At 38.1% G+C, this 14,544-nt stretch overlaps 1 protein-coding gene across 1 annotated transcript; it reads right to left on the bottom strand.

Annotated features, from left to right (window-relative positions):
• Window positions 1-610: 610 nt before the first annotated feature.
• On the bottom strand, window positions 611-12,699 carry LOC102211876 (neuronal acetylcholine receptor subunit beta-2-like). The gene is made up of 8 exons (XM_005735851.1): window positions 12,287-12,699; window positions 8,002-8,147; window positions 6,344-6,388; window positions 6,124-6,233; window positions 4,724-5,250; window positions 3,238-3,728; window positions 1,949-2,094; window positions 611-1,447 (listed from the first exon to the last, which is right to left on the bottom strand). The coding sequence occupies exons 1-8, from the start codon at window positions 12,330-12,332 to the stop codon at window positions 1,432-1,434; spliced, it is 1,527 nt and encodes a 508-aa protein (XP_005735908.1). The 5' UTR covers window positions 12,333-12,699; the 3' UTR covers window positions 611-1,431.
• Between the last annotated feature and the right edge of the window lie 1,845 nt (window positions 12,700-14,544).

Raw genomic sequence — 14,544 nt, 5'->3', positions numbered from 1 at the left:
TTTTTTATTCTCTGACATTTCCTTCCCTGACACCATGACAAGGAAAGAATGAAATCTGAAATCGCCTAAACCAAGTTACAGTTTTTATCAGTAAATTTAACCAAACTACAGTAAATATCTGATGAAGTGAGAGTGGAAAACTTATCCCAATTAAGTGTAAATATCATTGTTCTCGTGTGAGATCTGACCAATGTGAGTGACTTACAGAAAATAAACCAAATATGAATAATAACCGAAAATGAAAGTCATACTTACTATATTTGCAGCCAATGTATTTTGACTTCTAACCATCACATTTTGAAATGTCTTCTACTAGAAAAGCCAATCTAAGAAGTGACCTTCTAGCAAATGGATGAGGAAACAGCACAGGTCAAACTAAAGTTGACAGCATTTTTTATTCAACATATTGAATTTGAATACAGTCAGTGTCAGATCATTAACATATAACATGGTGCAGCTACAGGTTTTTAATCTTCTGGTGTCCAACAAAGGTTTAAGGCAGTTAAAAAGTGAAGGGTGGAAATGAGCTGTTGGACAGGGAAACAGACACACAACTAGAATTAATGTTGTCTTTTCATATGAAATAAAATGCGTGATGTGTACTCGCTCCATCTGTCACATCTATTTGAAATTCCATCCATATTTTCAAGACTTCTTTCAATATTTCTCAAACTCTGTCAGGCCTTGTGATTGTGGAATAGAAAGACAGACAAGAAGAGAATACACAAGCATGTGAGAAAAAACACAATGAGAGAAACCAAGAGCAGAACACACATTTCTCAAAATAAGACACTGCATTAGAGTTACAACGTTACTTGGGAGGTGGATTGTGGAAATGAAACACAGTGCTCTGAAGTGGAACAGGAAAAAGACAGAAAGAGAAATGGTGCGTTAATACTTCCACAAAGACAAAAGGTGGGCAGAACAAAATCCTCTTCCTATTACAGTAAAGGCTGATGTAGAGAAAAAAGAAATTATGTTCCGCTTTTGTACCACTGTTATAAATGTTCATACAATTTTCATATCAGCGATGCTGGAGAGGAGAGGCCTCATTGGAGCAGCAACATGGGAGAAAAACAGTCACAGTTAAAACCTTGAACACTTTCATCAGCAGTGCAGTCAGTCCAAAATGAAACAGGGACTGCAAATCATCTATCATTTTCATCACCTTTGTGTTTTTTACATTGTACAATTTTCTGGAACAACTGTCCACAGGCACTGTCTTCATCATCTTGGCAGAAACTGCTCGACTTTGAGGGGTAGAGTTTCTTCGATGAAGGTGGGGAAACGCACAGGCAAACGTTAAGCAACTGGTTTGATTCCATGTTCATTTGAAGTTCATCACCGGATGGTTATGTGTCAGATTTAATCATTAGGAGTAGATCACAGCCAGACATTGTAATGCTTCTCAAAGTTGCAGTCACAGAAAACCTAGAAATCTCCATATCTACAGGGAGAAAAACACACAAAGTAAAGCAAGTGTAGATGAAGATATACCTGAATCCTACAAATCACCCGGTGCATGAATGCTGTGCTGTGCGTGAACTATCCTTTATGTTTGTGTGTGTGTGTGTGTATGGGTTCTTACTATCTTGGTGGAGACCAAATGTGAAATTTACTATACTGATGGGGACCAAAATCCAGGTGCCCACAGGGTTGAAGGCATTTTTCACACTCAAAATGTGGTTTTAGTGTCACGAAATTGTTATGTCAATGGGATGTCCCCATGAGAATAGGAAACCAGACATGTGTGTGTGTGAATGAGTGTGTGTGTGATAGAAAAAAGCATGTCACACAAATAAAAAAAAGGGGGGGATGGGACATTTCTGGCATGTAAAGAAAACTGACAGTTTCTTTTATTTTTAGAATTTTAAATACGAGCCCATGCCAGGCTCAAACATGTGTTGCTCTGTATGTTAATGTGTATTTCACAGTGTGTATGACTCACTCTGTCTCATCAGCAGTGGGCGTGTTATAGCTCTGGAACAGTGGCTGCATGAAGAGTCCCAGAGTTCCCACCACACACACCAAGATGAAGATCCACAGAAACAGACGGTCTATCACCATTGCTACGTACTTCCAGTCTTCTATGATCTAGAACCACATTAACAGATTCAGACCTTTGCGGTTAAGGTTTGTATGTTTGGGTCAAAAGAAAATCAGCTTGTTAAATCTACCTTTTGGCAGTTCAGTGTTTGTCACACCTAAACACTGTAAAGCAGGAATGTCAAACTCATTTTGCATTTAAGCCACATACAGACCACTAAAGGCCAGTGAAACTCCCATTTCCGTCAGTGTAAACTTTTAATCCCTGAAATATTTCAATGCAGGAAAAAGAAGTGCAACTTCAACTACACAATAAAGAAATGCTGTTCTCTTTCATGAAAGAAATCTTTCACCACAACTCTTTGTGCTTAAATTGTAAAAAATAAATGTAAAATGACAGAAGACGTTCTGGTAGCTCATGACACAGACTGTCCTGTAATTATAAAGCAGAATGTTTTTGTTAATTTCCTATTTTATTTCATTATTTTACCATTGACATGGTGTGTAAAAAACAAAGTTTCTATGGTAGCTAGTTGAAAAAACAAGAACTTTTCTGTCATTTATTTGTCTGTTACTTCATTACTTTTGGTGTAGTATGAATGGCTGTGGGGTGGTTTTTATCACTAGGACTGTAAAATGTGTGGAAATAAAACCTATGCTCTCCTTCACATCACTAGACATCTAGTGGGCTGGATTGGAGTCTTTGACTGGCCGATTCTGGCCCCCGGGCCTTATGTTTGACACCCCCTGGAGCTATGGGTTAGCATGTCATTCAGAAAGAGTACAATTACAGATGCTAAGCATGTTTGTAATATTTATTAAATCTGAGAGCTGAGGTTTATGATTTGTGCTTCAGTCAGCGTGTGTTTTACACAAAAGTATGTGGAGAGCTTTCTGATGACATTAGAAATGTCTATAGTAAAATATATAGCTGACAGATTCCAATTGTATGACAAGAGAACAAAAGCAAACACTGAGATATGGCTCGTCTCACATCTGATTTTGCCCTGGTAATCTTTCCTTTCCACCTTGTCGCTTGTCTGACATCATGCATCTCCATAATCTGTTTTTGTATGGCTTTCCTTTCCTCTTTATGTCTCTGCAAGAATATATTTTATCTTCTATTCCTTTCAATTTTTTGGTGTCGCCCTATCTCCCCTATTCATCATTACCTATCAATTTTTTTCTTACCCCTTCATCGTCGTCTTCTGTCTTCATGTGCTCAGCTATGTATCTCACTCCATCCACTGCCTCCTCCAGATCTGCATCTAACTGATTGGCCAAAGGCCTCTGGAAGTCTGAAAAGCCACCGCCACCATCCGGGATGTCACCAGCCGTCCAGCAACACCGCTGCGCCAAATCCTCATTCACATAGAAAGCGTCGGCGTCGGTTCTGATCCCACCGAGTCTGATGTTTGAGTACTGCTTTTTGTTTGTGCTGCTTTGGGTGTTATTTTTACAGACAATACTCCGACTGGTGTATTTCCGGCGCAGTTTATCACGAACATTGGAAGAGCCTGGACGCCTCATGAGGAGGAAGGTAGGTAGACGGACTAAGAAGAGCCGTTTGACCCAGTCAGGCATGTAGTGAGTGGACGGTGAGCGATGGTGCACGTTGAGGACGCAGACGGTGCTTACAATCGAGAACGTGACCAGCACCATGGTGAACATTAAGTATTTACCTTTAACAGAATGAGATACGGAAAAATGATCAGATGTTGTCATTTACCAACACTACTTCATGTCAGTCATGTGTTATTCAATAATCAAATAATAGCTGGGTCTCAAATAACAACCAGCAGCATCTCTAACACGTTTTTAATAAAGACTGTTTTAAAAGGCTAACTGGAAGGTGTTAATATGCAATACTAAGCAATTTTAAATTTAAATTTTAAAATGGTTATAAAAGTAGATATTATTTAAAACAAAGAGTGGTGATAGCTTTCACTTTCATTTGCACCAAAGCAGGTGAAATAGATTTGCATGACACTGGGGTGTGCTTCCCAGATCGTGTTATACTATTACAATTAACCATTTCCTTCATTTTTTTGAATGGCGCAGTACTCTGCTAGAATGAAGTATATTTCATCACTTTCAGCTGTTTGGTTTCCCTTATACTGTTCCATTAGTGTTCCTACTGAAATCTCCAAAAGCAGTATATTAATGTTAAGCGCAGGTACATGTATAACACTAGTAATTTAATGGGTTGAACTTAAACATTTATTATCCGGTGAGTCTTCGTGTTCACCGGAGTGAAACTGTCCATAATCTGAGCAGCTGCCTCTTCAGGCAGCTATAATATTTTTCACTTTTTTTTAATTTCCTTGTGTTGACTTTGTGCTGAGGTTGTAAACAGCATAATAAAAAATTAGGTGAAGGGCAAGCAGAAAAAGGACTGACCTGTCATAAAGCACATTTACAAATCATATATGAAAAATGAAATGTGAAGACCCATCATTTATATAAGACTATTTCAAATGCGGTGTAGCGCTTTCAGTTGTAAATAAATGGCATTAATCCATAATTGAAAAACTACTTTTTTCTTGTTTTATGTTTTCTTACACACATCACTAAACTATTATATTTATATAAAGTGTCTGTACATATAGTAAAAACCCAAATATTCATTGCCCAGGCTACAAACTGTTGCAAATAGACAAATATGGATATGACTAACCTATGAGTGGCACTGCTAGAGAGGTAGGTGGCACTATCTTTGATATGAGCAGCAGGAACACAGTGAGTGCCAGCAGCACTGAGATGCAAAGCGTCATTTTCTCCCCACAGTCTGACGGCAGGTAGAACACCAGGATAGCTAATGATGTGATGAGCACACAGGGGATAATCAGATTGATGGTATAGAAAAGAGGCTTCCTCTTGATGACAAAATCATAGGTGATGTCCAGATAGGTTATGTCGTTGGGGTCCTCGTTTTTGCGTGCTGGGAGCGAGACGATGTCCCACTCTCCGCTTGGAGTAAAGTCGTCACGGCTGGCGAAATCACTGGTGAGGATAAGATCTACTTCTGTGTGGTCGTAGGTCCAAGAGCGGAACTTGAGAGTGCAGTTCTGCTGGTCAAAGGGGAAGTTCTGCACCTCGATGGCACAGGCTGACTTGTAGATTGCTGGAGGGAGCCAGAAGATGTCCCCGGTGTTTGAGACCACAGCATTGCAATAGAAGGAAACCTCGTACACACCGTCAGCACTATAGGAGGTTTAGAAATAAAGGATTAAAGAGCGTTAAGCACATCAAATGAAGAGGAAAGAAAAATTAGAGTCTGACCAATACAGGATTTTTTTTAAACCAATACTAATACTAATATTTAAAAATCTAATTAATGGGACAACATTTATTTGTACGTTCTAGCATTTGTTATGTGTAGTTATTTAGGAGTGCCAAATAACTGTAAAATGTCAATTCTTGTAAGATGGTTCCTGGGGTGCTTCTTCCATTTATTCTTTACTTGTTTCATTTTCATTAATTTCCTAATAAATTAATATTGTTTGCGATACTTGTATATCAAAAAATAGCAAATATTTGCCCAGACAGTAAATTAGTTGGGCTCAAATTATTAAATGTTGCTTGGCATGTGGTAGAAGAGTTCTATGATAGCACAGGTCATGCTATTATTGTCATCAGCACTGGAATTATTCACATAACACTATCCTACTAGCAATCATAACTATACACATGAAATTGCTAACTTCCCACAACGAGAGTCAAACCCGGGCCGCCTGGGTGAAAACCACTAGACCATATGGGAATGTTAATATAAAACACTAATAATAAAGAGAAACTGGGTTTGTGGAAATTGTTAATTACACAGCTCCCACTGAAATACTTTGCATTTTAGTAACAACGTGTAAAACATGAGTGGTAATGATCAAAAACCTCATAATATTAAGAACGGTTTAATAAAATAATGGTTTAATCCATTCATACAAGGCCTCCACAAGAATGAGTTTTCCTGCTTTAAATTGATTTTTTTTTATAGTAAAAAAAATTTACAAATCACATAAATTAAACTCAGAAAAGCAGCCAAGTCTCTCTCGGTTGGGATCAAATTTGCATACTTACTTGTTATAGAGCACTATATCAGGAAGCCAGATAAGTTTGGAGGGTATTCGCAATTTCTTGATGCCTTCATATTTCTCAGGATCCCATCTCAACCTGTAGTCGTTCCATTCCTGCGGAGGAGCCTTTGTTATTGTAACTGTAGCTATGACCAAAAAGACCAAATACTGACCATACAAGGTACTGTATAAGAACTGGGCAGCAGAGAAAAGACTGTAGGTACCTGAAACAGCCACAGGTTGGTCGTCATTATCTGTTCTCTCTCATTCTGAAAGCAAAGATCAGTCAGCTGTTAAAACTACATTATACTTTCCATAATGCTATTTTTATTTTGAGTAAAGGTCAAAGCAATAAATCAATACACACCTTTAATGAGTGCATGAAATAACACTAACATTTTGGAGCAAAAAACATTTATTTTTAAAGCCTGTTTTACAAATGCCTCAAAGGAAGGACTTACTGTGATACTAAGGTTAGCCTGTTTACTGTCTTGTCTTGAGATGAATGGAAAGGTTAGAATCAAAGTTGTCTGAGACAAATGGTGTTTTAAACCCTCTGGTGAGGCGCATGCAGCCATGGAGGCTAACATGATCATTAGTGAATATGATGAAAATAATGGCTTTAAAACCATATTCTGCAACACTTCAGTGGCTTAGGTGGTGTTCAAGCCGAGGAGCAGAAAGTAGTGCATTAAGTAATGTGAATAAGAAGCTTTTAGAAGCCCATGTCACGAGGTGAAGACCTTAAGTAAAGCTTAGTTGCAGTGACTTATAATAATAGTTCTGTGAAACAGAACAACAGGTGATCAAAAATTCTAAAAACTGAAATAATCCAGAAATGAATTATTCAGGTCACTTATTAACATAGTACATTTTACAATCCAACCATAAAGAAATATATCTAAATGGTAAAACAAATAGTTTGGAGAAGAGAAGCATAAAACATCACTTGTCGAGCACAGGGCTAACTCAAAGAGACAGATAAATTGATTCAGACCTTCACAATTACAGGCAATTTAAAGTTGCCACTTCTATTCTACAACCTAGAATCCTCTGAACTGCGACAGTGTCATGAATTATTATTAAGTTATTATTATTACATTATAATGTCAAATTAATTCTGCTCTTTTCTTTAATATTTATGTCGCTATTTTCCTTCTTAAAGGAGACTAACGGACCATTAAAGCACTACTTAATGGTTACATAGTCACCACATAATAATTATAAAAACTTCTGTAATGCAATTAAAGGTACAGTTCGGTGTTTAAACAAAAAGATGAACACTCCTAAAAGAGAAAAGAGGAGAGAAACAAAGGACTGCACATCCATACAGGTGCTCTAGCTGATTTCAAGACGTAAATAGTTTAGAATAATCCTTTTTTGTGACACATGTATATAAAGGGATGCATGACGGCTGATTTTGGGTTCAGAGTCCTGGTACTGTGTACATACAGACTCATATTCATGGCTTCTTGAGACATATAAATAGGACAGATGCTTTATTAGCCTTTATGTCTTTAGCAAGCACCTGTGTAAATGATCCCCTGTGAAAAGCCCTACTGAATCAATACGTGGGAACATATGATGTCACAAAGCTCTACAAACTAATAAAGATCATGCCGTAATCAAGCTGCCACCTCCGTAGCAGGGATATAAAGGCAATGGTGAAATGCAAACTCCTCAATTCAAATAATCCAGAGTGAGTCAATCCCCATGTTAACACTTCACTTGAATCACATCAAATACGAACTGTCAGTAATGGGTTTTGATTGCGTCAAATTAAATCGTCACAAGCCCAATTTTTCATTTATTTCAGGTAACGGTGTTTGAGCCCAGTAGACTCTGATGCATGATAATCTGGATGCAGTTTGTGTGTACTCACCACACTGATGAGCTGAGACAAAGACACCTGTATGGAGACGGTGACCTGCTGGCTCTTATTGACAGCAGGTCTGATTAGTTTATTGTAGTGCTCTGGACCTAAAAGGTAGTTTACCAGGCGCTCCTCTGCATTCTCTGCCCAGCTGCCTGCAGAGAAAATACAGAATATTGAAAGAAATCCAATTAATCAAAGTGCTTTAAACATAAAATGAATCTGTTTAAAATATGTAATATTATAGACATGATTACATGGAACTCCACTGCCTGAAAAGGCAGAGGCAATAACTAATGTCATTCATAAAGGCCATGTGTTTGCCCTGTGGCGATTCACAGCCACTGGTAGGTGTGTAGTGTATCTTTGTATCCTGCGTGTGCAAGTGTCTGTTTCTGAAAACAATGTCTGTTAACAAAGTAAATTTACCAGAGGGCATTACAGCTGAATCACGTGTTCTCGGTTAAGTGTGAGCATGTGTACATCTTGCAGTCTGACACTTTACTGCAGGGTTTTAGAGCACAGAAACACACAAGGCTCCAGTCAAGCATCCCGGTGAGACAGCCCTGAAGCTTTATGTTTCCTGAGCCCTAAATTATTGGTTATATAAAAGTAATTGTATGAATAAATCAGAAGCAAAATGCTCCAGCTGCCATTATATCCACATTGTCAAACAAAGTGACAACAGCGCAGTGAGGGTTGGTTATCTGGACCGCTTCCCTCCCTGTAGCACATGAGTTGTCTGTTTTTGCAAGATTGCATGCAGTGCAGGCTGTGTGAGCATGGATGTTCTTTTTTTTAGCAGCACCCTGCTGCTTCAAGTTTTCATGTCAGAGTGAACATCAGTGGTTTCAGCTGAAGAGAGGCAAGTGAGTCTCTTAGAACTAAATGAGAAATCTTTAGCTCTCAGTTTATTTTAACTTCAGAGGATAAATTGTCTGCCATCAAGTAAGAACCTCAAGTATCTCTTTATGTAAGAGGAAAGCTATTTGTTAAAATGAAAGCTAAACTGCTTAATCACATTTATATTTCTTCTGAAGTGGCCCCAGCAGAGTTCAATACGATGTGTTAAATGGTTGAACGTGCATAGAAATGTTTAGATTATACGCCCAGCAAATTAGGCTGTCATTAAAGTAGCTATATGAGAACAAATACTGTATGTAAATATAAATCAAGTCGATACCAAGTTTTTCATTTTAACAGAAGATTTGAATAGAAGTTTAATAGGAAAAAAGCAGTAAATGTATTAATATTGCAGTGCTGCTCTGGTATTATTTAACAACTTATTGTCAAAAGTTACCACATGTAAATCTCAACAATAAATATGGAGCTTTAACAAAAGGTCACCTTGCTCAGGTTTGCATGAAGAAAAGGGAAAACAAAGGAAAACGTCTATCAAAAGACACCAAAATGCAGCAGCACCCTGAAGCTCATTTTGTTTAATCTGTTTTACAAGGTATTCCCTGACTGTTTTATGGATATTTCAAAAAATTTTTGCACGATTGCAATGGAATACCTCTCTGTAAGTACTGGAGATGTTATGCATCATGATCCACTTTATGGTGCTGGCATTTTGATTTCATGCATCTAACAAGTAGCAGAGAATTTCTTGCCGTGGCAAACTGATAGCATTCATAATCGACCACCGAAACCAGCTGGAATTTGTTACAGATGCTTCTGTCTTGATTTAACCATATTCCCAACATCTGTTGTAGTTACTATCATTTGGAACGGGAACCATTGAGGTAGGATGACTTATTGTAAATCCTAAATTGACACACATTAGCGGAATGCTAGTGTTGTATGGGCAAAATGGGTTTCCTAAAAGAAAACGTATGTCTGCTAAAACTGTAACAGGATATGAGCATTTGTTTTGAAACAGGTGCTAATCATTTTTAGTAATTTAGATTCACTGAATCTAATTAGTTGAGGAACTCACAAGCACTCTCTGGCCAAATTGCAGCCAATTTCAGCATAATGACATAAGTAGGAAGTGAAAAGGCTCTCCACGGATGGGGTCTCACCAGGATCATTAACTTCCTGGAGTCTCTGACAGGATTTAGTGGGCAACATGCATTTTTTTTATGCATGCACGATCAATTGTTGGGGTAATAAGAGTGAGATAATAGCTGCTGCATTCACTAGTATTTACTGTGGTACTGTACTTGTGCAACATTGCTATTCAAACTGAAGCAACAGAGATATTCTCTGTTTCAAGACGTTTCACTTTCCTGTCAAAGGATGGCAGGTGATACTAGATGTAAGTGACTAAAGCCTCAAACCTGTTATGGAGCAATAAACTCTTCTCAGTTTCCTTTTATAAAAAATATTTCAAACATCTAGTGTGTTACAAGTGGGACTTACTCGTGAAATTAGATTTGCGATTATGGCAGCATTAGAGTTTTCACATTCACAAGTATGGAAGGGTTTACTTCAAGGGGGTAGCAGTGACTTATCACTCAAGAGTACCCCCCCCCCCCTTTGTTGATACCTTTTATATTAAGAACAGCTTAGCTACCAGTAATCTGCAGTGATGAGACTCATTAAGATTAAAACACTGACGCTGTGATGGAAGACTGGTGCCACATATCATTGCATAGTACAAGTCCAAGTCAAATCTTTAGGCCTTCAGAGAAATGCAACCACTCACAACAACATGATGGAAGACACAGAGAAGTGCTATGCCGCTTCTCGATGTTTTACAGCCTTTAAATCATTTAAAGCTCAATTCCAGGGTCTCCTGCCTTCTCTTGATGGATGCTGCAGACTAATCCTTGACTATGTTACATGCCACAGCTGATCTTTGTCAGAGTTTGTAAGAGAAAATCTACAGATTGATGGCTCAGCTTTTTGGTTGTCTTCATTCTTTTTGGAAAACATTATTGTATTTTAGGTCTAGCTTAAACGGTAAAGCGTAACCTACAAGCTTAACCAGTTTTACATGTATCCAATGCACCACTCTCTGAAATAAAAGCTAAAATCAAGGTCAGGTAAGTAAGAGGAAGTTTTTCTTTTAAGGCAGTGAGAGATCCACATTTTGCCTAAAAAACAGTAGATGGTGCTTTCTTGGTGGTAGACAAAACATGGCTCTTATTTAATTATTCAAGGGCACATCTGCTTTTACTTATGGGTATTTTAAGAGTATGAACACCACCCACACTTTCTCAGGACGTTCTTGCAGAGTGCTGTTGTGGTTGCTTTAAATTCCTGTACTCAGAAACACAAATACACATCAAATACACCTCTTCTTCTTCTTCAGTTTTATAGAATCCAAATACAGAAAAGACAGATAATGTAAGATAATTGTAACTGTACCTTTCCAGGGAGGATGATCTGTTGATTATAGATACAGTATATGGACAATATAAGTAGAAAACCCTATACTTTGGGTTGCAGCTACTACTCTACTACTACTACTATTAATATTCTACCTTTAAGAGCGGGGAGGTGGGGGTAGCAGTTTGAGGAAGAGTTTAAATCGTACAAATACATACAAATTAGAAAAATGACGTTAGTCAAGTCTGATCTGGATTATTTGGGAATTTTTTATTAAATGAAGAAGAAAAAAATTCTGTCATGTGAAGAATGGTTTGAAATATTATTTTAATATTTGCAAAGACTATGGACTTCCAAATACTGACTTTGGTAATATATAAAAGTCTAAAAGCTTTGAATACATTACTATAATTTGAAATAATAGCATGTATTTGATTAAGCTGAAGTGAAATACAGAAATATGAAGTTTAGTTCTTCAGGATTTTATTTTATGAATCCCTTTGAATAAAAAAAAAACATGTAGATAACTCTCACAACTACCAAAATGTTACATTTAATATAGGTGAGTAGTGGTATTGCACTAATTACACGATAATAAATAGAGAAGTATCAACTAGAAAAGCATCTCTCCTTTTAATTTGTCTTTTAAAAGATTTTCCACACTTTGAAGAACAATCATTTGGATTGTACCCCTGAGATTTGATTTACAGTTAATATAAGATTCTCTTGTGGCACCATTAATGTTATCCTTTGCTACAGGACACCTGAGTCTTCAATCAGGTCAGTTATCTCCTCTGCAGTTCAATGAAACGTGATTAAATCGACTTCTCTGGAAGAGTATCGCGCCTATTTTCAGGCCATAATCACTACCTAAGAGGGTGTGTGTGTGTGTGAGAGAGAGAGAGAGAGAGAGAGATCAACACCATAGACTTGGACATCTGTTCTTAGCAGTAAACTTCTCACAGGAAATGTTTCCATATTCGTACCAGTTTGGGATATTTAAAAGATAATAACTTACTTGTTAGAGAGAGAATGAGGAGCACAAGAGCAGTGCTGGTAGTCATCTCCTTTCCGCTTCACTACGCTAAGTTGCTTCTTTGTAATGCCTGTCCTCTAAAAAATGTTTTAAATCAAATAAAAAAAGACCAGAAATGTCTTGAATGTCAAAAGTGACAATTTAGCCCAGCCTCGCGGCTTTCCCTATTACTTTTGTCCACACAGGTGCTTCAGGTGTTTTCTCCTTTGCTGGAAAACACGCAGAAACTTTGGCTGTTATGGTTTAAAAAATATATATATATCACGTGTAAAAAGTGTCTATATGCTAAAGGCAACATGATGGTCCTTTACTTCACAGCATCCTGCGGGAGTTGGGCAGCCCATTTTGCGCAGCCGCCTCAGCAAGCAACTCTCGATCCAAATCCAGTAGACTAGTCCACGATGGTGTCCAAAAAAAATCCACATTAAACTTGTTTTCTTTTTTAACTTAATCACCAATATTTGCCTTAAGTTTCTTTTGATGAAGCGCCGATAACTTGAAATTGGCGCAGTTGATGAGACTAGCGCGCATGCAGGCGGGACGCTTGCGCTACATTGACTCCTCGGGGTTAAACCTTGCAGTCAAAGTCCACAAAAAAATCAAGAGCGTTTTTTCCATCAAACTTGGAGGAGAAGCTACGATGAAAAAGCAGGAGGTCGGGGCTCGGAGGGGGAGGTGCGTGTCTCTCTGCTTGTGTGCTCCTCGCGCCTCGGACCGGAGCAGATACACACGTCACGGCGTGGACTGTTGTGCATCTGCCAGTCTCATCTAGATGGGCTCTTTTTCAGCCAGTGGCGCTTCCACAGCCTACTTTTCACAACACTGTGACTAACTAAACTTAAAGCGTTTAAAACCGTAAATCACCGCAAAGTGGCGACTGTAGACCCCATGTTAAAGAATCAAAGATGCAAATTTAAATGAGAAAATGCCATTCAAGTCAGATGAGCTCTGTCATTGTTTTGTACTGGCACACAGTCAGAGTGTAGACTAAACTCACAACCTGATATAGGTCAGACTGATGGAAGAAGACAGTCTACATGTAACGAACCTAGTGTTGCAGATAATCCAGCACTTAAGCTTCCTCTTTAGGTGGTCTGTAATGTATATAATAGTGTAGACATGGAGATCCAGGTCCTTTTAATCTAAGACAATATACATGTTAGGGTTTTATAACCATGATAATGTGTTACTAAAACGTGTCAGTATAGTCTGCAGCAGAAACACATTAGCGCTGCAAATTATTTCTCACTGCAGCTTTGACATATGGCTGTGTGAAGACTTTCTTATCGACTCATAAATTCAAGTTAACATTATTTTTACTTTAATTTTGCCTGTCCAAAAGGGGTTACCATGAGTTACAATGTTCTGGTGTTAAACAGACCATAATCATTTGTTTGATGGATGAATGTGACATTTTTAAAAAATAATATGGGATATAATGAGGAGAGTAATATAACCTGATGATTCAAGCTGATTTTGTAACTCAAAGAAGAGATAAGCCATTCCAGCTGACAGCACACCAGTGTGACTACACCACATCTTGATTTCTGCTGTGACATTCAGATGATAGATCGAAAGAAACACGTGGAGTAAACAAGCATGTTCCCTCTGACAGTTTTGACAGGTAGGATGATGGAAACTCTAGGTCCCCTTGCCACATTTTCTAAATCTTATGTCAGGAACCTTGGGATAACTTTTGACTCAGCTCTCACATTGCATGATCACGTTAGACTTGTGATTCTTGCTTTTATAAGAAACATTATTAGTCATGCTTTTGCTTCATCATTTACTTTTCTTAACAAAACCTCTTTGGAGCATCTGCAAGATATTCATAACGATCCTGCAAGGTTTTTAAAAGTCTTCTACTCACATGTCACACTGTTGCTAATTTAGTTGCACTGGCTCCCCATTAACTTAAGGCTCTACTTTTAAGATTCTGGATTTGACTTTTCGAGCTCTGAATGGACAAGCACCAGCATACATCAGCAAACTTTTACACTGATACATCCCCAGCAGGTCCTGAGGTCATGTGGTCAGGATCTGCTGGGCATCATACAAGGTTGAGAACTAAAGGAGACGGATCTTTTGCAACAGTGGTCGCCGGACTCTGGAATCCTCCCCGTCTTTTTTAAAAATTTGATATTCTAGCATTTTTGTTATGAAGCACTTTGTGATATTTCGATTGAAAGCTGCTAGATAAATACAATTGTGTTTAATTCTATCAATAATTCAGGCTGATG

This window comes from Pundamilia nyererei, unplaced genomic scaffold, assembly GCF_000239375.1.
Source record: "Pundamilia nyererei isolate P.nyererei 1_Seehausen unplaced genomic scaffold, PunNye1.0 scaffold00065, whole genome shotgun sequence".
NCBI lineage: Eukaryota > Metazoa > Chordata > Actinopteri > Cichliformes > Cichlidae > Pundamilia > Pundamilia nyererei.
Note: the sequence above shows the minus strand (reverse complement) of the source record. Positions and strands in the feature narration are given on the sequence as shown.

Bases quoted from the DNA above. Each gene is read 5' to 3' on its own strand.
- LOC102211876 (XM_005735851.1), bottom strand. From the start codon at position 12,332: ATGACTACCAGCACTGCTCTTGTGCTCCTCATTCTCTCTCTAACAA. The intron at 6,234-6,343 runs GTACCTACAGTC...GCTCCTCCGCAG, and splicing joins CCAACCTGTGGCTGTTTCAG to GAATGGAACGACTACAGGTT. The intron at 5,251-6,123 runs GTAAGTATGCAA...AACCTCCTATAG, and splicing joins GATATAGTGCTCTATAACAA to TGCTGACGGTGTGTACGAGG.